This window comes from Grammomys surdaster, unplaced genomic scaffold (assembly GCF_004785775.1).
Source record: "Grammomys surdaster isolate TR1022 unplaced genomic scaffold, NIH_TR_1.0 126158, whole genome shotgun sequence".
NCBI lineage: Eukaryota > Metazoa > Chordata > Mammalia > Rodentia > Muridae > Grammomys > Grammomys surdaster.
Window position 1 is genome coordinate 9,840,487 of NW_021620966.1, and position 23,584 is coordinate 9,864,070.

Sequence of the window (23,584 nt, forward strand, 5' to 3'; positions counted from 1 at the left end):
AAAAAAAAAAAAAAAAAAAAAAAAAAAAAAGAAAAGGCCGTTTGTTGATTAGTCTCAATACTAGTCCTTATCAGCTGCATCATTGCTTCCAAACACTTGTATTGAAAGTTCTCTTTTTCCAGCTGCAGAACTCTGGCTTTAGAGCTGGGTCTGTTCCCCACGGGCCCCGTGGTTGGGCATAAGGTCCCTTACTTTCTTTGAGCCCATTTCCTAACGTGACGTGGAGTTGTTAAATGTTTTCTTTTTAGGATTGTTGCAACTGTTAAAATAGTTCATGTTTAGGCAAATACTTCACAAACTGTACAAAATCCTCTTCAAAGAACTATTACTATTAATACCTGTGAACTAAATTCATGTGGGGCTCATTAAGGAGTCCTTATGGCTTAACAGCATCATGAAAGTCCAAAATTAAGTTACAGCGAGGTGTCGGAAACTGAGCACATGAGCGACAACTTGATGAGAAGAATGGAAGAGAGTTGGGCAGGTTTGGGAGAAAGAACAAAGGGACAGAACATGGCTAAAGACTTCCTAGGAGAGATAATACCTTTATGTGAGGGTTGAGTCCCCAAAGGTTCCTGTGTGACATTTTGTAGGCACTAAGAGAATTAGGCGAGGGAATACCTGTCTGCTTTTTCTCAGATCTCTGCAAAAAAAAAAAAAAAATGATGGATGTTTTCCTCTAAAGGTTATTAAGACCAAGTGGGGACAGTATATCCTCTATACCTCATTAAACATCTCCTCCCTCTTTAAAATTCTTGCTCAGACAGAGGCCCTGTCTAGACAGCCGCTATCAGTCCAGCTAGAAAAGCTATGTGCTTCTTGGAGCATTCAGGCGAGGCTGAAAGGCAATCAGAATCCTAGTAAATACTCTGGGATTACGCAGAATTGCTGCCTTGACCTGTCCCTGGAGGCTGACTGTATATAGCCACTTCACCTATCATCAGGGACAAGGGGAGTTGTAGGTGTTCAATATGTGGAAAGGCTGGAAAAGGAGTTCTGAAGTGAAGCAAGGAGGTGTCAACACGGCTGGGAAGGTTTACAGGGATTAGCCTGGGAGTCATTAGAGATAAGGGTTCTTTCTGTGTTGGGGAATGGAGAACGAAATCACAAGATTAAGCTGGACGGACTCTGGGTACAAAGCTTGAGCTGAGTGTTTGACTGTGGACACAGTCGGTCCTTGCCATTTCTTGGTTTTTAAGAAAATGTTTATTATCTACTGATTAGAAGAACATTGAGCAAGCAACTAGTGCTGGAGGTGATGAAGCTAAAAAATCTCAATTATACTTTCTTTTAGTAGTTGTTCATTTAAAACCATCTAAGTGAGGTAGCATAGTCAACAGTCTAACCTATAACATATAAGACGCATGTAAATGAGCAAGTGCAGTGAAAGTCATCAGGAAAAAAAAGGTTTTTCTCATGAATGGTTCATTTTAGGACTAGTAAGCTCTGGTGAGCATGGAGAGAGTGGTCATAGCAGGCCTGCTGAAGACTCAGACACCACACTCCCTGCCTAGGCCTGTCCCACAGGTTTCTCCTTAGTGAGGTCCTGGAAGTTTCCTGTATTTCATAGAGGTGTGGACTTTGAAGAACTGTCATGATTAAGTCAAAAGAAATTCTATCCTTTGGGGTTTAAGGAGAGAGCTTAGTGGATAAAATGCTTGTTGAGTTCAGGCCCCAGCATCTATTTAAAAAGCTGAGCACGATGGTCCACACTTGTGATTCAGGCAGTTTGATGGTCAGCAGTCTGGCTGTTGCTGAGATCCAAGTTCTGTGAGATCCAAGTTCTGTCTTGAAAAAACATAGGGATGGACAAACTATCTTCTGATTGGATTTTGGTCCACAGGGGGGACCTTATGCCTGGTACTGAAAATCTAGCCAAGAACCCATGGTTGGGGAGTTCTCAGGCCTCAGAGTTGAATCAACATTAGTATTCTTCTAAAATTGACACAGTATCGAATTTCCTTCAAAATGTGTGACTCTCTATCTATAGACCAGTGCAGACCTCAGACTACATCAGAAAAAGAAATTCTGTGTAGGCCAGATAGTGACTAATGCAGACACCCAGAACTGGTCAAAGTGCAGACAATAAGTGTCCATGGAATACGAAGTCACAAACAGCACATCTATATCATATCCCTTGGTAAGGCCCAGGTCCATCAAGGAAGAGGGTGTGCTGGATAGTCTTACATCAATTTGACACAAACTAAAGTCATCTGAGAGGAGGGAACCTCAATTAAGAAAATATATCCATAAGATCAGACTGTAAACAAGCCTACAAGGCATTTTCTTAACTAATGATTGATGGGGGAGGGCCCATCAATCTCATTGTGGGTGGTCCTATCTCAGGCTGGTGATCCTAGGTTGTACGAAAAAGCAGGCTGAGCAAGCCATGGGGAGCAAGGCAGTAAGCAGCGCCATTCCATGACTTCTTCATCAGCTCCTGCCTCCAGGTTTCTGCCCTGTTTGAGTTCCTGTCCTGACTTCCTATGGTGATGAGTAAAGTTTGGGCAGTGTAAGCCTTTCCTCCCCAGTTAAACTATTTCCTCCCCAAGTTGCTTTGATTGTGGTGCTTCCTCACAGCAATTGAAACCCTGACCAAGACAGAGGGGATGGAAAGATTTTCAGAGCCAGACATGTAGAAGGATTGGAGTTAAGCAGTGTCTTCTGGACATGACAGAATCATGCGTACACAGCAGCTGTGATGAGTACACAGCTTCCTTGGCCTGTGAGGAGCTGAGGAAGCCTAGAGAGAATATGTAAGGGAAGATGGAGACCTGAGTGCATGAGTACTACTGACATAGACACAGCCATGTTAAGGACTGATGCCTGAGACCTATGGAAAACTGATTAAGCCTTGATCATACAGGTCAGATTTGGAATGGAAGAGCCTTTCTCCATGTTGGAGTGTTCACAAATGACTAATCAGTGTATGTAAAAACCAACACCTGCAGCTCCCTCTTCCTGAGACTACTTGCCTACAGATGCCTCCTATCCTGACTAGCTAACTCCTCCTTCTCTGCATTTGTAATAGACATGCTGAGGTTCCAGACTGTAGATGGTGCAGCTCTTTCAGAACACACATGACCCACCTGACCCCAGCCATTCTGAACGTGTGTCTGTCCTTTCTTCTTTCCCTTACCACCCCAAGTCAGGTTCCAAGGACCAAGACACTGATTCGCAAGACCTACACAAAATCAAGATAGTCAACAGTCTAGCACAGAATGGGAAAGGGTCTTATGTCTGTCAACAAGATAAAAAAAAAGTCTTGTGTTGCCTTCAAATTTAGTGAATTGTAATAGTGGGCATAGTAAAGAGGACTCATTTTTTCCTGTTATCCTGCCTCCATAAATTTGGTGTTTTCTTCCTAACCAGAAGCTGTGGGCGACTGATGGTTTCTGTGAGAGGGAGAACCAAGTTTCTATAAAGGTGTAGCTTCTGGTAGGCTGACCACACTTCATTGGAGGTCCCCACACCCAGAATCCAACACATTGGAGCCTATGGCTTATTAAACAACAACAACAGCAACAAAAACAACGACAACAATAATAACAACATCAAGACATGAAGTTCTGGGGGTAGGGAGGAAAGAGGCTATCTGGAAGGATTTAGGGGTTTTTATGAAAAGAATTCATATGGAATTCTCAAAAATGTAATAACAGTATTAAAAAATTAAAAATAAGGGATGAAGCAATTGAGGAAGACATGCCAACATTCACATCTGGGTTCTACATGTGTGAGCATGCCTGAGCACATGCACACGCACGAATGTGTGTGCATGCACCCCCCACAACATACCCCTATACACACACACATATTAAAATAGCTTTTGGCCTCCTTCCCTGATATCTTTCTCCTATGACATCCATTTTTTTTGGCCTTACTAACAATTTCATCTTATATTTTGAACTTCCTAATTCTTTTCAAGACCACCAGCTCCCTTTTAGGGAAGGAGATTGATCTGAGAAGTACCCGAGTGAGGTCCGTACCTGAGGATGCTTTGCTCTAGAACCTGGGTCTGGTGCTGGTCCTGTTGATTTTGCTTCTTCATCTCTTCGTGTTCTTTTCCACTGCCAGTTCCATCCAGGAGCCATTTCTCCCTCAAGGCTTTTTTCTGATGTCAGGGAATATAAACGTACGTTCTTATATTCACCAACAATTCCCCAGATCTCTTATTTCTTGCAGGTCTTAGCATGGCAACAGTGGGTATATTAACAGAGATTAGTTTTTCCCACTGACTTGGCTAAATAAATCTGGCATTTCCCCTTCTTTGTAACATTCTTGGCTCTTTTCTTCTTTAAAAAGAAACCAACTCAATATAATAATAATTACAAATGACTATTAAGAGCATGGAAAAATCTGTCAAAACAAGGTGGTCTGAAGATTATAGATAGATACACAGAGCATGGGTTAGAGGCCACCGGATGAAGCAAGAGCCACATCGTTGTTCTTTATTGACCCTTGTAGACTTTCCAGTCATGTCATCTAAGACACAGAAGAGCAGTTTTTGTTATCCTATCCTGAGGCCAGAGAGTCTTTTCTCAGAAAATCTAGACCTTTATCAAACTGCTCCCTCTCCAGATCCACTGGATAACAGTAACATAGACTTGTATTCTCCTGGGGTTTAAGACAACAAGAAAACTGTCACAGATTAGCATTACCTGGATTTTAGTTTATTTTTATTGACGGGATTTGAGAATAGCTAATATGTAATACAGAAGATATTTGCTTTCTTATAATCTGTCAACAAGTTAGAAAAAAAAATCTTGTGTTGCCTTCAAATTTAGTGAATTGTAATAGTGGGCATAGTAAAGAGGGCTCATTTTTTCCTGTTATCCTGCCTCCATAAATTTGGTGCTTTATTTCTGAGAAACCTTTAGATTCTTTTCTGAAGCTAGTTTCTAGATATCTAAATCTCATCTGTGTGTGTGTGTGTGTGTGTGTGTGTGTGTGTGTGTGTGTGGTGTATAGTGTGTACCAGTCTGTGTATATACCTGTGCATGTGACTCCACATACACATATGTGTAGGCAGATGTGGAGGTCAGAGGTCATGTGTCTTCCTCTCTGACTCTCCACCTTGGCATGTTTAAAATTACATTTTACTTATTTATTTTGTGTATGGGGTGCTGCATATGCCCTGAGTTCCGATGTGGAGGTCAGAAGACATTTTCACCCTCAACTCTACGGGTCCCAGGAAGGAATGTAGGTCATCAGGCTTGGCAGTAAGCAGCTTTACCCAGTAAGCCATCTTGCTGGCTCTCTACCTGATTTTTGAAACAGGATTTGGCTCACCAATTTGGCCAGACTGGTTGACAGCAAGCCCCTGTCTTTACTTGCTCAAAGCTAAAATTACAGGTGCCCACTGGTATGCTTGGAGTTTTATATGAGTGCTGGGGATCTCACTCAGGTCTCTGTGCTTCTACGGCAAACACTTAACCAAGTGAGTCGTCTTCTCTGCTTTTTAAAATCTTATTGTTACGCATTCTTATGCATCAATGAGTTCTAGTCTTTATGAATCATCTGTAAAACCCTATCACTTGCTTGCCTGTTGATTTAAGAAACACTCAGATGGCACAGTATGATGATGACACTAAGCTGGATGAGCCAGACAATAATCTTGTGACACCACTAGGTTAACTACTTCATGACAATGAAGTTCAGAATCAAGAGCTATATGGTCTGCTAGTGTTGCTCACTGGTAGGCTGCTTGTCTAGTGCGTATGAGGGCCTGGATCTAGTCACCATCACCACTAAGTCAGATAGTGGAACCAAACTCTCTAGCAACTGAAACTCTCTAGCAAATGAAAGCACAAGAGATACAGTGACATACAAGCCATACGCGTCAGGTTTTACAGAAAGGTCTCCTGAAGTGTTACTACATTGTACTCAGCAATTACAGCGGACTTGGAATAGATTGGATTTTCTTACTATGAGTTGAATGGACTTATAGAAAAGAAAAACTTCTATAATGACTGTAACTTGCTTTTACTGATGGATGCTATTATAGGCAAGGAGGTTTGCAGCACACATATCTCAGAGTTGTTTTACTGGAATGCTAATAAATGTACACGGAAATTTGCATGTGCAAAATACAAATGGTCCAGGCATCAGCAGTGAATAATTACAATGAGTATTCTAACCAGTCTGCGCCCTCTCTCTCTCTCTCTCTCTCTCTCTCTCTCTCTCTCTCTCTCTCTCTCTGTATGTGCATGTTGTACAGGAGGAGAAGCTTGCAAATGTCTCTGCCTATGCTGTTTAACGTGTGCCACCGTGGTGTAATGAACTAGCTTGCAATCAGGGAAGCAGTGAAGAGTCATGGGAGCTGGGACAACTGGATGGAAAAGACAATAGATAAGCTGGTCACTATGACACCAGTAGAGCTTTCATAACTTTGTGAGATAGCATAAAATTGATTTTTAACATACTTTTGCACATTCTTGAGCCTGGTTTTGGAATTGGGCCTAGTTTCTGTTGAAATAGCCAACGATTTCTGCAAACCTAGAAGAATGTTGAAATAGCCACTCTTTGCCCTTATTCCCTCTGCAGTCAATGCCCCCTGTATCATGTTGACCACAGGACAAATGTCATTATGAGTCATATGTCAGTTATTTTAAAAGCACAGAGCAAGCTTTGTTATATTTTTAGGGTCCTGTATAGTACCTTGAAAGAAATAGATACTTGGTCAATGTCTGCTCACTCAATGGCCCTATACACAAGGTGCCTCTGTAAGTTCTGTTTATCATCTAAGGTTCTACTTAAACACCACCTCTATAAAAACCTTATTTGACAACCTCAGTTTACGCAATTAATATTTATAGTCTAAATAAAAACAGAACCTTTTAACTTGTCTTCTTAAATTTAATCTTAATTTCTTGAATTAAGACCTGCTATTTCCTTCTCCACCTCATCTCTTCCCTGTTGGGTCCTTGAAGAAAAGTGGAGAACATCTTGGGTCAGAAAAAAACCAAAAGCCTCTTGCTTCAGGTGCAGGCAGGCCCTGGAGCAGAGTGTACGGCTGGCAAGGGCAAGTGTTTGGCAGTTCATTTCTATGGTGCAGTGTATAATCTGCACCACAGTGAACAGCAGTCCAAAGCTTGGTAGAAGCATTGATTACATTAGAAGACACTCCTTGGTTCTAGAAAGCACATCAATAGGAAAGATTATATTCTTGTTAGGACTGTTTTTGACATGTACTGTCATAAAGGCCACCTCAGAATGGATCTTTGAGCGAGTCAGCCTTTTCCTGTGTGAAACTTACTTCCTCAAACAAACTGAAGGAATATTTATACTCTTCCTGTTACTGTGAGCTTGGCAGTTATATGGTCTTCCATACTGCAAGGGTAGTTAGTAATCCTTGAGTACCAAAGATGTATTGGCTTACTCTGAAGTAGGAAACTCTTTAACACAGAATGCAAATTGTGTATGTGTGTTTGGGAGGGAAGAGGAGGGAGGGGTAAGGTTATGGGGCAAGGGGAGAGGGAGGAGGAGAGGGAGAGAAACAATTCTGGATCAGTCTCAAACATTGTTTGAGAATTGACTGACTTGATTCAAATTGCTAAGTTTTGTTATTTTATTGATTTTTTTCTGGGTGTACATGTTGTATTTCTTGAGTGTGTCTACTACTCAACATAAATTCAGTGTGACACTTCGTAAGACTAGCAGGTTAGCTGTGACTTTCGGCTATCTATCAAACAGCAGAAATGTCACCTTCGACAGGAGCACAGGAGTCAACCGAATCCAGAGGACCAAGGTTTACCAGAATCCTGAATGACATGCCTTTTCAGAGGCCGAGACTTTTTCCGTTAGAAAAATGGACTTAGCTGAATCTGGCAAGGTTAAGTTTGTTCATCTTATGACTGTGTGGCATTGTTCATTGAGGGAATTTGTTCGATCTATTGATAGCAGCCCTGCCAGATAAGAACAGTTTCCTGCTTGGGCTTATTCACGAGGAGCTCCTGTTTGTCCTTTGCTTGGTTCCTCTGGCTAAAACTACGTATTAAAATGTTGAAGCCCAATGTGCTTTAATTACAAAATGACCACACCCTGTGGAAGATGTAAAGTCTGAGTTTTCAAATGGAGGTTTATTTATGGTTATGATCTCATGTTCTGTCAAAACAAAATAAAATAGAAACCCAACCATATGCAAACAACATTGGACTCATTGCAGGGAGCTTTGGAACACAAGCATCCTTGATGGGGTGAGACACTGTCTGCTCTGCAGCCCCTGGGGAAGGGTTGGCCTTTCATTGATTTCAAAAGGAACTTCCTAGCTGGCTCCACTCCCCAGGGATGTTAAACAAGGCTGTCACAGGGCCAAATTCTCAAGGTTACCGAGGAAGGTTTGGAAAGTCTTCGCTAACTTACAGAAGCAATAAGACCATGGTTTGCTAAAAGGTATTCCTCTCATTTGCAAATATCTTCTCTGGTGATTAGAAAGGTGATTGACCTGACCTGGGAAATCTTCCTCCTCTCCTGAAGCATCTTTGCTGTGGGGTGGGTTTGTGAGTGGTGCCAGGCCATTTGAACACAAAACCATTGAAAGAAAATGGAGGTCAGATGTGAGTTACCTTCAGATGTTGGTGTTTCAATTTTTCTTCCTCTATTTTCAGACGCTTCTGTGAGATTTCTTCCTGAATCTTTCTTTTATCCTGAAATTAAAGAAAAGTTCCAGGATAATTATTTTTAAAAGTTTAAAATTAATGGTATGGGATCTGGAGGTCATAGGGCTAGACAGCTATACACTTTGGTCTTCGTTAGAAGCTACCCTGGAAACGTGTGTTTTTCGACCAAGGAGAGAGAAGTTGGGGGTGATGGTGAAGGGAGACGTGATAAAAGAAATTCAGCTTAAGGAAAATAACACAAAAATGTGTTTCAATGGGAGTTTCACCATCATTCTTTCTCTTTGCCCCGTTTCTCCCCTCCTCATTAGGCTGCTGAAATAGAGTTAGGAGACAAGTAATGGAAGAAGGTGAGTTTAAGGAGAGAGTTTTGAATCAGGGCCAGACGAGACTGCTCCTGGCACAGGTTGAAGACGCTGCTGGGTGAAAGGAAGGCCTACACATGTAGAAAACAGGATAGCAAGGGAGCGTATCCTCAGAGAGTGAGGAAGTTAGAGTGAGGGGCAGCTTCCTCATGTGTAAGAGGCAGACAATGAGGAACGAGAGCTTAAACAATGCTGTTCTCCTTTAGCTGAGGTGATGAAGAATAATTCATGGCAAGATATATATATATATTTTGTCAGATTTGAACACAGTACCTCAGTGAATGAACCAAGGAGCCACTCAATCAAACATCAACCTCACAACCTCCACTACAACAAACGAGCAGAATGGTGGTACTTATAGGTTCTAGCCTCTAGAAAACAACACACACACTAAACAGGATGGTCTGGGTTTGGTTTCTGGAGCTTCGGTTTATCTGCTTCATGTCATTAGACAAAATCTCATGGTGCCTCAGTGACCTTGTCTGTGAAATGGGGAAATGGAAACTTACCTTATAAGATGTGAACACTAAACGAATTAGAAGCCATGAATTTCTCAGTGCTCACGGGGTGTCTGTTTAGAAATATTTAATAAATAACTCTATAACTTAGCATTCATACAGAAAGCAACTGGGTCATACTTGACTTCTATGGATCCCACATGCCTTAGAGATAGGTGCACTGACCGGCTGCAATGGATACATTTAATTAGCCAAATTAAAAAGAAAAAAATAGTCCTTATTTTCTCATTAAAAAAAAGAAGAAAAAAAACCCTGAGGTGATATTGTTCTCCATCTTATTTATAAGGGTTTGTCTTCAAACAGTCCCTGTCTCCTGTCTGCTTTCAAAACTCAAAATTCTCAGTGCATAAAATTTTGTTGCCAACAAAGGCATCTAAAAACAAATTTCTGAGGGCATGTCAGGAGCTAATGCAGAAGGAACATTATGAGACTATTTGGGAACATTATTGAAACAAGTACACAGCTTCCTGATGCGAGCCCTTTGAAGATTAAAACCTCTTCATTTCTGATGTGGAAGTTCAGGTACCTTTGTTGAAGAGAAACACGTTGTTCCCCAGCTGTTGTGCTGGGATTCCCTTTGTGCGCAGGAAGAATATGAGACTTCATCAACATTGCTTTAAAAAATTTTTTATAAACAGTACTTTTGGGATAAAATAACTAGGCAACAAACAAGCTTGGGCCTTTAGAATCACTTTTTAAAATTTTAGGGTTTTTTGGAGGGTGGGGTGGGGTGGGATGTAGTCCGGTCATTGGTCACAACATTCTGTAAAAACTCTGTGAGCCAACTCTCCGTTGTTATTGAGCAAATAGTAGTAGTATTTTGTTCCTCATAGGTACTATATCACTTAACTTATAATAAAAAGACATATCGTAATAATTTTCTTTTTAGGGGGAAAAATGGATGTTTGAGGGAGATTAACTATTCAAATTCTCATAATTACCAAGTGATGGAGGCAGGATTTGAACCTAGACAACTTTCGATCTGCCTCAGCACTCTTAAAGAAACCACTGTATCGTTTCTCATGTAGGAAATTCCTTGAGCAAGCCCCATTGTCTCTGTTCTCTGAATCCCTGAGGTTTGGAGGCAGCTTAAGGACAGGGAATCAAGAGGGGGACCCATTATTAGTTTAGTTCTGAGGGGTGACACTCCTCATTTTTCTCTAGGAGTAGCTCACAGAGAGGTGCACAGGATATGAGGTTCAGTGACCACAGAAGCCAGAAGCCAGGAATACCTCCCTACTCTCAGTGGCTGCCAGGTTCTGCTGATTTTCTCTTGGGGTTAGGAGTGGAAACAGTGGGTTGAGGCGGGACTTCCAAATGTTTTGGCAACGTGGGGATTATGCAAGTGTTGGGAATACTAGAGTTTTTGTCCTTTGGAGGTAATGTGATGCCTCTTTCCCATCAGTCAAGCAGGTGGGAAGGTTATAGCATGAGCCTATTTTAAGATAAGAGTGGTTTCTTTTCTTATAAGGTATAAGTAGTAGATTATTATTCTTTTGCTAAATTTGATAGTACCTTAGAAGCATTACTACAAAATACTCTGGGAACAATTTAGCTTTAATATTGCCAACTACACTGTGAGTCAACCTTAAGTTTTATACAGATCGCTACAGCTACTGTACCAGAAGTTACCAGCCAACTAGACCCTCTCCAACTAAGCTTGGAGGAAAAATCTAGATCTGCACTGCTACCTACTTCTCCAAATTTTCTTAGGATAAGAGTTAGCATGCCAGGCATCTGTTATTGTGACTCTTCCTTGCGACTTTTATTGTTGATTACATTATCAGTATACAATTACACTTTTTGATCAATTAGACTTTCATTCCATGAGCAACTGCCTAGAAATTTGGTTGCTTTATTTAGCTCATTTCAGCAGGTGAGAGCCACAGATTTCAATTCTGCGAAAGACTATCTCTTACTTTGAAAATTTATTTATTCACTTTGTGCAACTGAAAGTCATGACGTCCAGGTGGGATATAAAGATATTAACCTAATCTTGTATTTCATAAAAGTAACCATAACACTTGAGAACATATTGTAGAGATGTTGATTAATTATTGATCAGTAATATTCATATATAATTGATTCTTCCAGGCAGGATTTATATTGTTATTTTATTATTAATTTATCCAATAGATACTTATGTACAGATGTAATATTCATATCAGTAGGCATTTTGCAGTGTTTCAAAACTATTGAGGAGCTGGCGAGATGGTTCAGTTCATGAAAGTGTTTGGTATGCAAGCCTGATGACCTAAGTTTGACCTCCAGAAATCACATTTAAAGGAAAAAAATAGGCTGGCTGGATATAGTGGTGACCTCCTTTAATCCCGGCACTGAGGCAGGCAGATCTCTGCGGGTTTGAGATTAGTCTGGTCTACATAGTGAGTTCTAGGACAGCTAGGGTTTCACACATAACCCCCCCCCCCCCGGAAAAAAAAAGCTTCTGGGCCAGGTGTAATGACATCCATCTCTTTAATTCCAGCACTCAGGATTCAGAGGCTGGCAGATTTGATGTGAGTTTGAGCATAACTTGGTCAGCATGAGCCTGGGCTGTAGAGAGAGACCCTGCCTTTAAAAGAAAAGCCAGATGTGACAGCACTCATCTGTAAGTCCAGGTCTCCTATGGTGAGTTGGGAGACAGAGACAGGAGAGACCCTTGCTTTAACAAGGTGGAGGAAAAGGACTGACTTCTGAAAATTGTCTTGTGACCTCCACATGTGCACGGTGGCATGTATGTGGCTGCGTTCACACAAACATTCACACACTCACACACACACACTATACTTACTAATTCAGAAGTAGAGACTTTTTCTAAGACTTACATTCTCTTGAAGAAGAAAGATAATTTCTGTAAGAAACTGCAGTCTGAAAAACATAGTGACAGTCATTACTTAAGCAAAAGGAAGGCCCTATGAAGTTGAAAAGATACTGGGAGAGCTTTTAGCGTCTAGCTGACGTGATTAGGAGAGGCTTTGGGCCAGCCTGGGTGGAGGCTGGGGACTAGAGAATGGGAAGACAAGGCACTCAAGTCAAAAGTTTAGTGTGAGCCAGAGTCTGAAATGGAAACACTGGACATTATTTGGAAACAGCAAATATGAAATCTAAATTTCTATATACAGAGTAGAATGTAATAAACTAAGAATAAATATCAAGGAAAGAACAGATTGCTAATGGAGACTCTTGAGTTACCATGACAAGGATCCTGGAACTTATTTATGTTTGAGATAGCAAGCAATGAAGAGTTTTCAGGGAGTAAAGAAGAACAGTTAAACTCCTGTGTTTAGAAGTTGAATATAGCCTCATTGTGTTGTTGGGGAGAAGTTGAAGGAAAACTTAGCTAGACTATTGTTACAAGGACATGAACACTTGGACAGAAGAAGCAAAATGTTCCGAGACATGGAGGACATGGAGGCAAAGATCATGTAGGACACAGTGCTAAGCTGCAGAGAAGAGTGGATTCATTCACAGAAACAGGATATTCAGGAGAAGGATAGAAGACTTTGGGATTCCTATCGAGTTAGAGGTGCCCCTGGAACTAGTTGGAGAAGCTTAGTGTTAGACGCTTGGAATAAAGATGGAGGGAGATAAAAAGAAGACTCTGAGCTTGAGATAAAGGAGGGGAAGCTATGGGAGACGGAGGACAGTATGTCAGGGATATTTTCTTGTGAGAGAACTGAAGGGCTCTAGTAGGCCAGAGCATGGCAAACATGGTGCCAACAGTTCTGGTCTTTTACCCTTCTCCCCAATTCCCTCTCCCTAAACCATTAGATAACTTTCCTAAAGCTAGTCACCAAGCTCTACTACTGCCTTTTTGGCCACTTCCTCCTCCTGAGGCTGACCACTAAGGTGCTATCAAAATATTGAAGTCGAGCAATCAAAACCCTCTTTTTGGTTACCCTAGCTTACATGCCCAACTAAATTTAAATCTCACCCTAACATGAGATTTCCCCTTTTTCCTTTACAAACTTCCTTTTGCCTATAGGCCACATCTATCTCCTCTATCCAGAGGTAGTCCTTTGTCCCCCTGGGTTAACACCCCATTCAATTCTCCCTCACCCCATTTCTTCCCTCTCCATTGTCTCATAGTCCTTGACTTTTGTCACTCTGGGGCAAATAAATCTTTGTGCTGAGAACTTGGTCTTGGTGTGTCCTGTTCCTTCAAGAAGGAAGACTGAGGAAGACCCTCCGTGAAGCTCTTAGGCCTCAGGAAATTTTAGATTCAGTCAGATATTATTTATAATGAAACTTGATGAATTGGATCACATGACAAAAAGAAGCACTTGGAAGATAAACAGATTACAATAAGCAAGAGGTCATAACAATAACTGCTGTGGCAATGCAAACTGTACGAGATTTATTGCTCACACGGTCCAAATACTTCATTTGACAAGTAAGAGTTTATCTTAGGAAGTCAATGTGCTTAATAAACTTGTTCTTAGTAAGTAAGAAGATCTCATGAATTTCCAGTCCTGGGCTCCATTCATTCTCGGCATTATCTCCACAAAGGGAAGGGAAAGCCTGGGTGAGAGAGAGCACTAAGGCAAATTTAGGTGAAAGTAAAGAGAGAGGCATCCTGTTGACTGAACTAGATTCTAATTGGACTGAAAGAGCATTCGTGGTGTCTTCCTGAAGAAACTGGAAGGGACAGGTTAGGGCAATGGAAGCACTTGATCAGTCAAATGTTTTCAGGTTCAGTCTCCTAGAAGTGGAGGAGCTGGTGACATCATGACCCATTTGTTGTTATTTTCACCCTCAGGATCAGAAGAAGGACAGTAGAAGTTGCTTCTTTGTGATTTTAAATCCACCAGTGAGCTGAGCTGGTGGAAGATGTGTTAAGTAATCACAGCCTTGAGCATACTAGACAGGTGCAAACACACGTTTCTTAAAGACAAATTCTGAGTCAGTGAAGAAGTTGACTGAATTTTAGTGAAAGTAGACTTAAAGAATTGTTGGCAAACTTAAGTAAAAGATTCTCCAGGTAGGTGGAGGAACAGTGCAGTGGCAGAGCACTTGTGCAGCCTGCAGGGCCCGATACCAGCATTGGAAAAGAATTTTTGAAAAAGGAACAAATACGTCAACAGGGAAGGCAGATTAAGAGACCTGGATAACTTGTAAATGGAAATACCTAACAGGATGAAAAACCTTGTCAGCAATGAAGAGAAGAAAGCTACGAATCAAGCAAAATGAGCCAGTTTAAGTAGTTTACTTTCTAATGGGAACCCTTCCCAATGACCTCACACAACTGAAAATAAAAATAAAATGTTAGCAACCATGTTTAATAGTATAAATACTGCAAAAATTCAGATCTATGCAGAGGAAACCACAAAATAATGGTGTGTGTGTGTGTGTTGCATTATGCTGATAACAAAATAGAGGTAGCAATGATATATAGTGATCATATATACTTTGTAACATGTATTAAGATGACAATGAAAGGAGATATTTCCATTCATATTTTGCTTTTATGTTTTTAATTTAAGGAAGAGATCTTGATCCTAGAAAGAGCAGAATATGAGTACCTAAGGAGAAATTGATTCTTGAGAGGAAGTGGGGCCTCAGACAGTGACCCTGGTGTCAGTCTCTGGTGGGCTTCATTTCAGAGGGGAGAAAACCTCATAAACAAGAGTATAGAAACTATGCAATCTCGGGCAAAGTAAAAGATATCAAATGACGCAAAATGACAAATGTCCCAATTTTTGGAAGAGGTATGAAGGTGAATTAAGAGTATTTGAAGGTTAATAAACTTATTGACTATCCTCTGGCCACATGGTAGAATGAGTTTTATTTAAACAAGGGATGTTGTGTTTAGATAGAAATGTCCAGTAGGCAGGATTTGATCCTGTAAAGACAGGGCGAGGATGTAGCTTACTTATTGTTTACCTAGTAAGTGAAAGGTCTTGTTTCATCCTTAGCATTCAAAAACAAAACACAGCAAACTCAAATATTTGAAATTCACCTTTTCGCCGGGTGGTGGTGGCGCACACCTTTAATCCCAGCACTTGGGAGGCAGAGGCAGGCAGATTTCTGAGTTCGAGAGTTCGAGGCTAGCCTGGTCTACAGAGAGAGCTCCAGACAGCCAGGGCTACACAGAGAAACCCTGTCTCGAAAAAACAAACAAACAAAAAAAAAAAAAAAGAAATTCACCTTTTCTCCCCTGTGTGGTTTGATTACTTCAAGATCCAGAGATAAATGAGGATTATGACGGTCAAAAAAAAAAGATGGCTAGCACTGACCGTTTGTGTCAGGAATTATTTAATACCATAAACACATTAAATTATTTTCATTGCTACTTTATAACTGTAATTTTGCTACTGTTATGAATTGTAATGTATGTTTTCCAATGGTCTGTGGTGACTCCTGTGAAAAGGTCATTTGACCTGCAAGGGGGTTGGAACCCACAGGCAGAGAACTCCTGCTAGAGGAAACGGGCGCTGGGGGTGGTGCCTGTGAAGGCTCTGCTTGGGTGCTCAGTCCTTTCCTCTCAACTCTTCCTCCATCAGGATTCTCTACTCAAGTGCATGGAGCCAAGCACCAGAGGACTACACTCCTTAGTCTCTGAGCTGTAATAAATCTTTCCTCCCTTAGTTGGTCTCTCAGGTAGCTTATCACAGCAATGAAAAAAAATTCAAACACACTGTTTTGAAAGTTTGTGGAAATATTAACAGAAAGGAATATTAATTTGAAACTGATGTGTGTGTGTGTGTGTGTGTGTGTGTGTGGGCATGCACACATATGTGGATGCGCATATGAAGGTCAAAGTTCCTTGAGAATCATTCTTCAGATTCTACCCACCTTGGTTTTTTAGACAAGATATCTCATTGGCTTGGAGCTGGCTTGTCAGTGAGTCCCCAGGATCTGCCTATTTCTGCTTTCCCAGGATTACAAACATACCCTAACTATCACAACAGGGCTTTTGTAACTTGGGTTCTGGGGGTTAAAATAAACTCTTCAGGCTTGATCAGCAAGCATCTATAAACTGAACTACCTTCTTGCAATCAACTCTCTTAGTATTTTTTAAAAGCAGTGCTCTGCAAGAAGACAGATGGAAAAGTGAAACTAAATTCAACAATTCAAACTAAATTCAAACAAAACTACCCAGATAACTTTCTGTACCACGTTTCAAGGATGAAGTAAGAGTGGACTGGTATTTTATTATTAAAAAATGTTTTCAGGAAACTTGAAAGATCATAAAGTAAAACCGTGTCACCTTAGTGGCTAGAGTCAAGGTAGAAGAACAGAAAGACTAAACCCAATAAATATTTCACAGAGAAAAGCGTCAGGAACCACTCCACACTGGAAGTGCTGGGTATGCAGCAACTGCGCATGAATAAAGAGGATGAGAGTTTGCAGAAGGAAACCATTGGCTTCCGGGTCCTATGATGATTCCTGCACGTATTTAAGGCGTACCTAATTACTCTTATTGTAATAATAACATAGGCTGATTTTTATTTTATTGTTATTTATGCTTTTTATTTTTGTATCTTTAAAAAATGCCTGTGGGTGTTTTGCTTGTGTGATTGTCTATGTACCAAGAGCATAGTGCCTTCAGGGGTTAGAAGAGAGCATTGGGTCCCCTGGGAAGGGAGTTAAAGATAGTTGGGAGCCATCATTTGGGTGCTGAGAATCCAACGAAAGTCCTCTGGAAGACCAGCCAGTGCTCTTAACTGCCAAACCATCTTTCCAGCCCCTGAACCTTCAACCTTAAGTCAGCATGGCATTAGGGCTTTGGGTTGTTACTACTATTTACAGAACGAATTAAAACGTTCCACTTTTCCAAACCTCATTGTATTCTGCAAATTTAATCTCCTTTCATAACCTTATAGCACATTCTAACACTTTAGCACTCTGATCTTTTACCTCTCTGCCTAACTTTTTTTGTTTATTCTAATGAACCGTAACGTCACAGATATTGACAGTTAACAAACACAAGTCCCTGAATTATTAAGAGGCTCTGATAAAACTGGCTAGGTCTTCGGTAAGAAAAAGAAAATTGTATTAGTAGGCCACATGATTAGCTTGCCCCTTCACAGTTAGCTGTATTTGCTATTGTTATTATCATTTTGGTATATCAGCTACTGTTGAGTTCATTGTTGTAGTATCTGAAAGATGCAAAGATGTCCTGGATTAGTCAGTCCTGGCAGGAAGAAAATGACTGCAACAGATATGAGGTGTCGTGGGGGCTGGGAGGTAATGGAGGTCTGAACAGTGTATACTTTTGAGAACTGACTTTGAGTCCTTCAGATCTTTGTACAGCTGTCCCAAGTGCTTCTGAGGTGGCACTAGAGTGTTTCTGCCCAGGTCTACTCGTGGCAGACAGAGGAAAGTGGGAGGAGACTATACAGGTGGTAGGGAAACCATTTGTGTTAGAAGACATTGTTCAATGAAGAATCCACTCGGAATTTTTCTTGCTACACTCAAAATTCTCATCATGAGTATGGTTTGAGACTTGGAGATGGGAAAATGGAAACCTGTTTCAATATTAGCATGGAAATATACGACATTTGTTTGGACTTTAAACACTCAGACTAGAGTTTGTTTTTGTCATAGTTTTCTAAACATATTTTTCTTTAGACCATCCAGTGGGGTCCAAAAAAATTCAGTCAGTAGATGATCTAAGAAGGCAGCTTTATTGTTCAGTAGCACATTGGAAAAAACCTTCTCAAAAAAACCAGTTTCCTTAATGAGCTATCAAAAGCATTGTACCTCATCCCATGACCTCCTGTATCAGTGGGTGTTATGTTTGGCAAAGAAAGATGGCCTGGCACACTGTTTGAAGAAGCCTCTTCTTCTCTGGAAGAAGCATGTAATCTTGGTACAGCGCTGTGGAAAGCAGCAGAGCTTCATTGTTTGCACGTTCTGGCACAGGGTCTCTTTAGGAGAGGGCTGTACACTCATGGACAAACTGGAGCTGTCTTTGTAGCGATGTCTTAACTCAGAGGTATGCTTAACAATGGTGCACTACACACTCCTGTAAACACCAAGTCTTCAAACCTCTACACAAGTCTACACAAGTGGCCCAAATACTATTAAGAGGTACACAGTTAGTCAATAACCAGGTTGGCTTGCTCTGTGATTCACTGTTTCATTTGTCTAGACAAAATGAACAGGGTGGATATTCTGGGCCTGGAATACACAGACAGGAATGGTTTCTTGGGCATGTGGTCTGTGAAGTCACAAGCAACAGGTGCCCAGAAGAGGTCAGCTCTAATTCTAATATTTTGGTGTCACTGCCTTGATATCTCAAATATTGGGTCCTTGCATTTTGATTCTGTGCTAGAGCCTGCATGTTTCAACAGGAAGTCCTGCGTTTTGGAGATTAATTACTTTGCTGACAATTAGACAATTCCTTAATATTGACAGAAACATAACAAGATGATGGAAGTGACCAGGGACAGTGAACTAAAGAGGTATTGAGAACTAGTATTATGTTATGATTTTAATATGCTTCATTTTTAAATTGGGAGATTTCTTCTGGTTTATGCAAGAACTTCATGCCTTCTAAATTCCTATATTTACAAGTCAAGAAAATATTCACTGGGAGTGGAAAGAAATAGGGAGTGGATCCAGGGAAATGTGAGAGAGCCTTATTGTTTTGCGTCATGGGCAGCTTTGGCCCACAGATCTGGCTCCGTTGCTCAGATTGTCGTGTCAGGACTTTCTATGGCCCCTTGCCAAAGGGAAGGAGGCCTCAGCAGGTGCTCTGGCTTCAGATTCCTACTGGGGTCTAATTTTTGACAGAGTCCACCTCCTACATGCCTGTGCCCAGGTGTTATCCTCTTTGGGAGTCCCTCCAATCCAGCTCCACCCTACCTACCACTTCACAACTGCAGAATGCTTCCATTCTCACTCCCTATGTCCTAGAGTTTCCTCATAAAACTTTCAGTTTAAATGTATAAGACTCAATATACAATCACAAGTTGAATAAAAGTGTGAGCAAACGAGTTGATAGGCACATCCATAACCATCAAAGCTAAGCCTTTCAATGAGAAACAACTAACCCATTACCCCTCTTCTCCTAATCGAGTCCTCTCTCTGCAAATTGACACGAGTTCTCAGAATTCATCACAATATTTCCCCAGAAACACCCTGTGTTCACAAGTCTATAATCTCCAGATAGTTAAGATGTAGGAACATTTCCATTGGAGTACATCCATATTAAGTGCTGTATTTTCCAGTATTCCCAGAGTAATGAAGATACTGCAATGTGTTCCCTGTGGAAGGGGAGGTGGACTGACTGGTGTTACTCATCTAACAGGGGATCTTTCTGTTCTCTGGGAGCCCACTCAGGATTCGGTTTTTGTTCTTCACCGTGGACTGTGCTTACTTTTAGAGAGTAGCTCTGTAGTGATCTGTGTCAGTGTGATCAGCCCTCAAAATAATGGAGAATTTGGTATCACCATTTCCAGTAACACTAAATATCCACTTCATGCTGAGTGTGCTGGTGCCTTTAATCACAGCACTTTGGAGGTGGAAGCAGGCAGATCTCTATGAGTTCAAGGTCAGCCCGGTCTACATGCTGAGTGTCAAGCCATCCAGGACTATGGAGTGGATAAGTCTATTAAAAGTCTATTTGAACAGCCCTTTGTCTGCATTAAGAACCAGTTATTTGTTAAATGTATACTAACTTGAAAATAGTCTCAAGAGAATTTTGAGGTTCCAGGTATAATGTTTAATCAGTGTAAAGTTACCCTGTTTTCAGATTACAGCTAGAAATGGAACTCATTGACTGATGAGTATTTTGGTCATCAGTTTAGCAAATGGGAAGTTGCTATAGGGGTGGGGCAATGAAGGCAGAAGGAGAAGGCAATTAAATAAAAGAGTTAATTTGGAGCATCCAGACTAGTACCCTCCTTCAAATAATTCTTTCTGAATCCTTTCATAATTTGGCTCTCATTGTCTTTAAATCGTTGAGAAAATTTATGAGTAATCTTAAAATTAAATCAACTGGTATGGAAAATGAATGGTGTCACCACAAGGTTACAAAATTTTTACAGTAATGTTGTCACTTGGTTCAGCCAAATTAGATGCAGATGATTTTTTTCAATTATTTTTAGTAAAATGAATACCTTTTTAGTCACTTGAAACCCTGTGGAATAAGCACAATATTTACAGCTTATTTCATTTTATTGCTGGGAGTTAGAGAATCATAACTTAATAAAAAAAAATCAAACAGCTTTTGCAGTGTCAACATTTGTTGTTCTTGTCCTACAGTGAAGTCTCTGTGTTGTTGAGTCTTGGTGTCTTAGAGAATTAATGTCTGTTCTGTCATGAACATATATAAAAATTATTTCAGTGTAGGAGAGCAGTTAATGATTATCTCTGAGTTTTTTTAATTTTAATACCTTTCAAAAGTGAGATGACTCTTGAAAGTTCTCTGGGTACGGTGTGTTTTCTTTTCCTAGGAAGAAAGAATAGTGGGGGTGGCTTCCTGGGCAAGGCCAGGGTGGAGAAGGCTGGCATTTCCTAGGGTGTCCAGGAGAAGAGTGGTTGTGTTGTTTCCATGGACACGGAGGAACTACTCCATGTCCCCTCTAGGTGGTGACAAATGTGACCAAGCCCTGTGAGGTGTGGGCTGATGGAAATTCGTTCCTATAAACTTTTGCCACTTTTTACCCTACAGGCTTTAAGCAAGAATTTTACTTTCAAGTTAAATTTTGTGACTGTACTTCAAAGATTTAATTAACTCTAATGGGATATGTTTGGGCTCGTGGAATAATTTAAAAAGTTTTTTAATTTTAATAGTGAAAATCTCTCTATATTCAGGAACTTGCCTACCTACTCAATTCCTTTTAAGGCATTTTGACCTACCTTCGATCTCTAATTGCACCTGAAGCCTCAACGAAAATTCCTTGACTTTCTGAATAACTTCATGCCGTCATCTTCTTGGACGATGCACTATTTCACTGAATGGTCTAAGCCACAAACCATACATTACGAAACCTTAGAATGAGATGTTCTCTAGTTCAATAGCAGAAATGCAGAAGAAGGTGTGTGTGTGTGTGCATCGTTGAGTACAGCATTTCACTTGGTTATTCAGGAGATAAAAGCCATAGGGAAAAATGGAACCTAGTTCTGAACAACTCACTCGGCACAGTGAAGTAACCTTTAGCCAACAGCTGTAATGTGAAAGGGCCATGCCAAGAACAACAGAGCACAGCGGAGTTCCTGGGCCTTCTACGAGGACAGCTGAGCGGTGGTGGCTGGATTTAACAACAAAACAAAACAAACAAAAGTCCAGGCCAAGGTTTTTAGATGAAAGGAAAAATACAGTAATTAGAATCCAGAAATTAAAAAAATTCTCTCTATAGAAAGGTGCCTAGTCTTATCAGTGGATTCTCAGCTTCTTTTCACTGGTGAAGAGAGTAGTTTTTATTTATCCTTTCTGGATAGGGACCCTCCCCCACTATATTCCCTTAGTGTGTGTGTGTGTGGGGGCAACAAAACCTAAATTAGGATTTGCTTAATTAATTATGAGAATTTGAAGAGCAAAGAGCTGGATAACCTCTTATCTACCTTGATTTAGTGTCAGTTTTTCAGAAAGTACTTACTTCCTTTTTAACAGTTAATTTCAGTGTCAGAAAATGTGACGCACAGGGTGCGGATTTGCCAAGTTGCTTTCCTCAAAAATGCTATCAACAGTTATAGCTAATGACGATAGATGGTTGGGTCAGGGACTTCCAGGTTATTGTCACATACAGCAGTTTGGAGGCAAATAAGAAAGATTTAAGAAAAACAATTCATTTCTTGCTTTGATTCTTCCCCAGGGCAAACATCAAATGTATTACTTTTCTTCCCGGAATCAGGGAAATATTTTCCAAATCCATCTCATGCACGGCACTCCTGTATTGAGATCTTATTCGAGCTATGTCTGTACTTCTGTGCTGGAAAACTGGACTCTGAGAACTACTCTGATGCATGCCTTCGCTACTTTTCTCCTGTTTAACACTTCGCTTGAAAAAAATATATATATACCAAGCTTTGCTTTAATTGAGTTAGGTTTTTCTGGAATATACTTTGACATTATAAATAAAAAAGTTTCAGGTTTTCCTCCTTTCGGTCTACCCTCTTTTTTTTTTTTTTAATAAAGAACTTTTGGGGGTTATATTCATTGCTTTGAAAGTTTTCCAGTTGGGTATCTATAAAAACATTTGTCAGATAGAAGGAATTTGAAGAAAAAAACTAAACTTCAAATATCCACAGAAGGTGAGGAGAGTTTATAAACTACTTAAACAAACAACAACAACAACAAAAACCAAAAAAATCCCCTCCAAAACAACAACAACAAAAAAACTCAAACCAAAAAAAAAAAAAACCCAAACACCTCTTGATTGTCTTTTAAAATGCAAACAGTATCTGTAAATTCCAGAAACATTTCCCTTGATCTCAGGTTCTGAAGCCCCAGTGTCATGGAGGGTCACAGGGGTTAAGAGAAGCAGATCAGAGTCCATGAAGGCTCAGTTCTGTTTCTCCACTTGGGACTGGGCGACAAGGACAGCTAGCAACGGTGGTGCTGTTTGTCTAAGGAACCACCTTAATGACTTAAAACTCTATGCAGACTTACTGTGATGGCCTGGAGTCTTCCCTTCACCAGCTCAGCTTCTTCCATTCTAGAAGTCAAGGACAGGCAGACGCTGAAGGAAGTCCCAAGCTACCATAAATCAAGGTGCGCCCTTGGGGGAGAGGAGCTGAAGATGACAGAAGAGACACGGAGAGAAATCCGCTCTTTGCACCAGGGAGAAAGGAAGAGAATTCCAAATTGTCAGGAGCAGCTCTGAGCCGTTGCACAGATGAGGCCAGACAGACACATGTAATGAGGGTGTGCTGGGGAGGCAGACGCTGAGGCTGCTGGCACGAGTTGACTGACAAGTTTGAACGGCAGCCGCACAAGTCCTTTTCCTTCAGGGGCTGCCAGCTCTTTGTTGTACTGTGCACGGTTAGCGAGACACATTTTCTTATTAACCGTTCCTTACCCAAGTCATTATTTTCCAGGAGTGGCACAGGGAGCTCCGGTGCTGTGTGTCAGAGCAGCCCGGGTTTTTCTGTGAGCTTGTGTGTTTAAAGTTACCTCGATTTGTTTACCTTA

The 23,584-nt window shown here is 40.8% G+C and overlaps 1 protein-coding gene across 1 annotated transcript in view; it reads right to left on the minus strand.

Moving 5' to 3' along the window:
- Palmd (palmdelphin) overlaps window positions 1-23,534 on the minus strand; it is a 48,677-nt gene extending 25,143 nt beyond the window's left edge. The window contains exons 1-3 of the mRNA XM_028757408.1: window positions 23,063-23,534; window positions 8,565-8,645; window positions 3,987-4,111 (exon numbers count right to left, since the gene is read on the minus strand). Of these exons, the coding sequence (XP_028613241.1) occupies window positions 3,987-4,111; window positions 8,565-8,645; window positions 23,063-23,107 (251 nt within the window). The 5' untranslated portion in view covers window positions 23,108-23,534. The remainder of the gene's footprint in view (window positions 1-3,986; window positions 4,112-8,564; window positions 8,646-23,062) is intronic.
- Window positions 23,535-23,584: the final 50 nt, after the last annotated feature.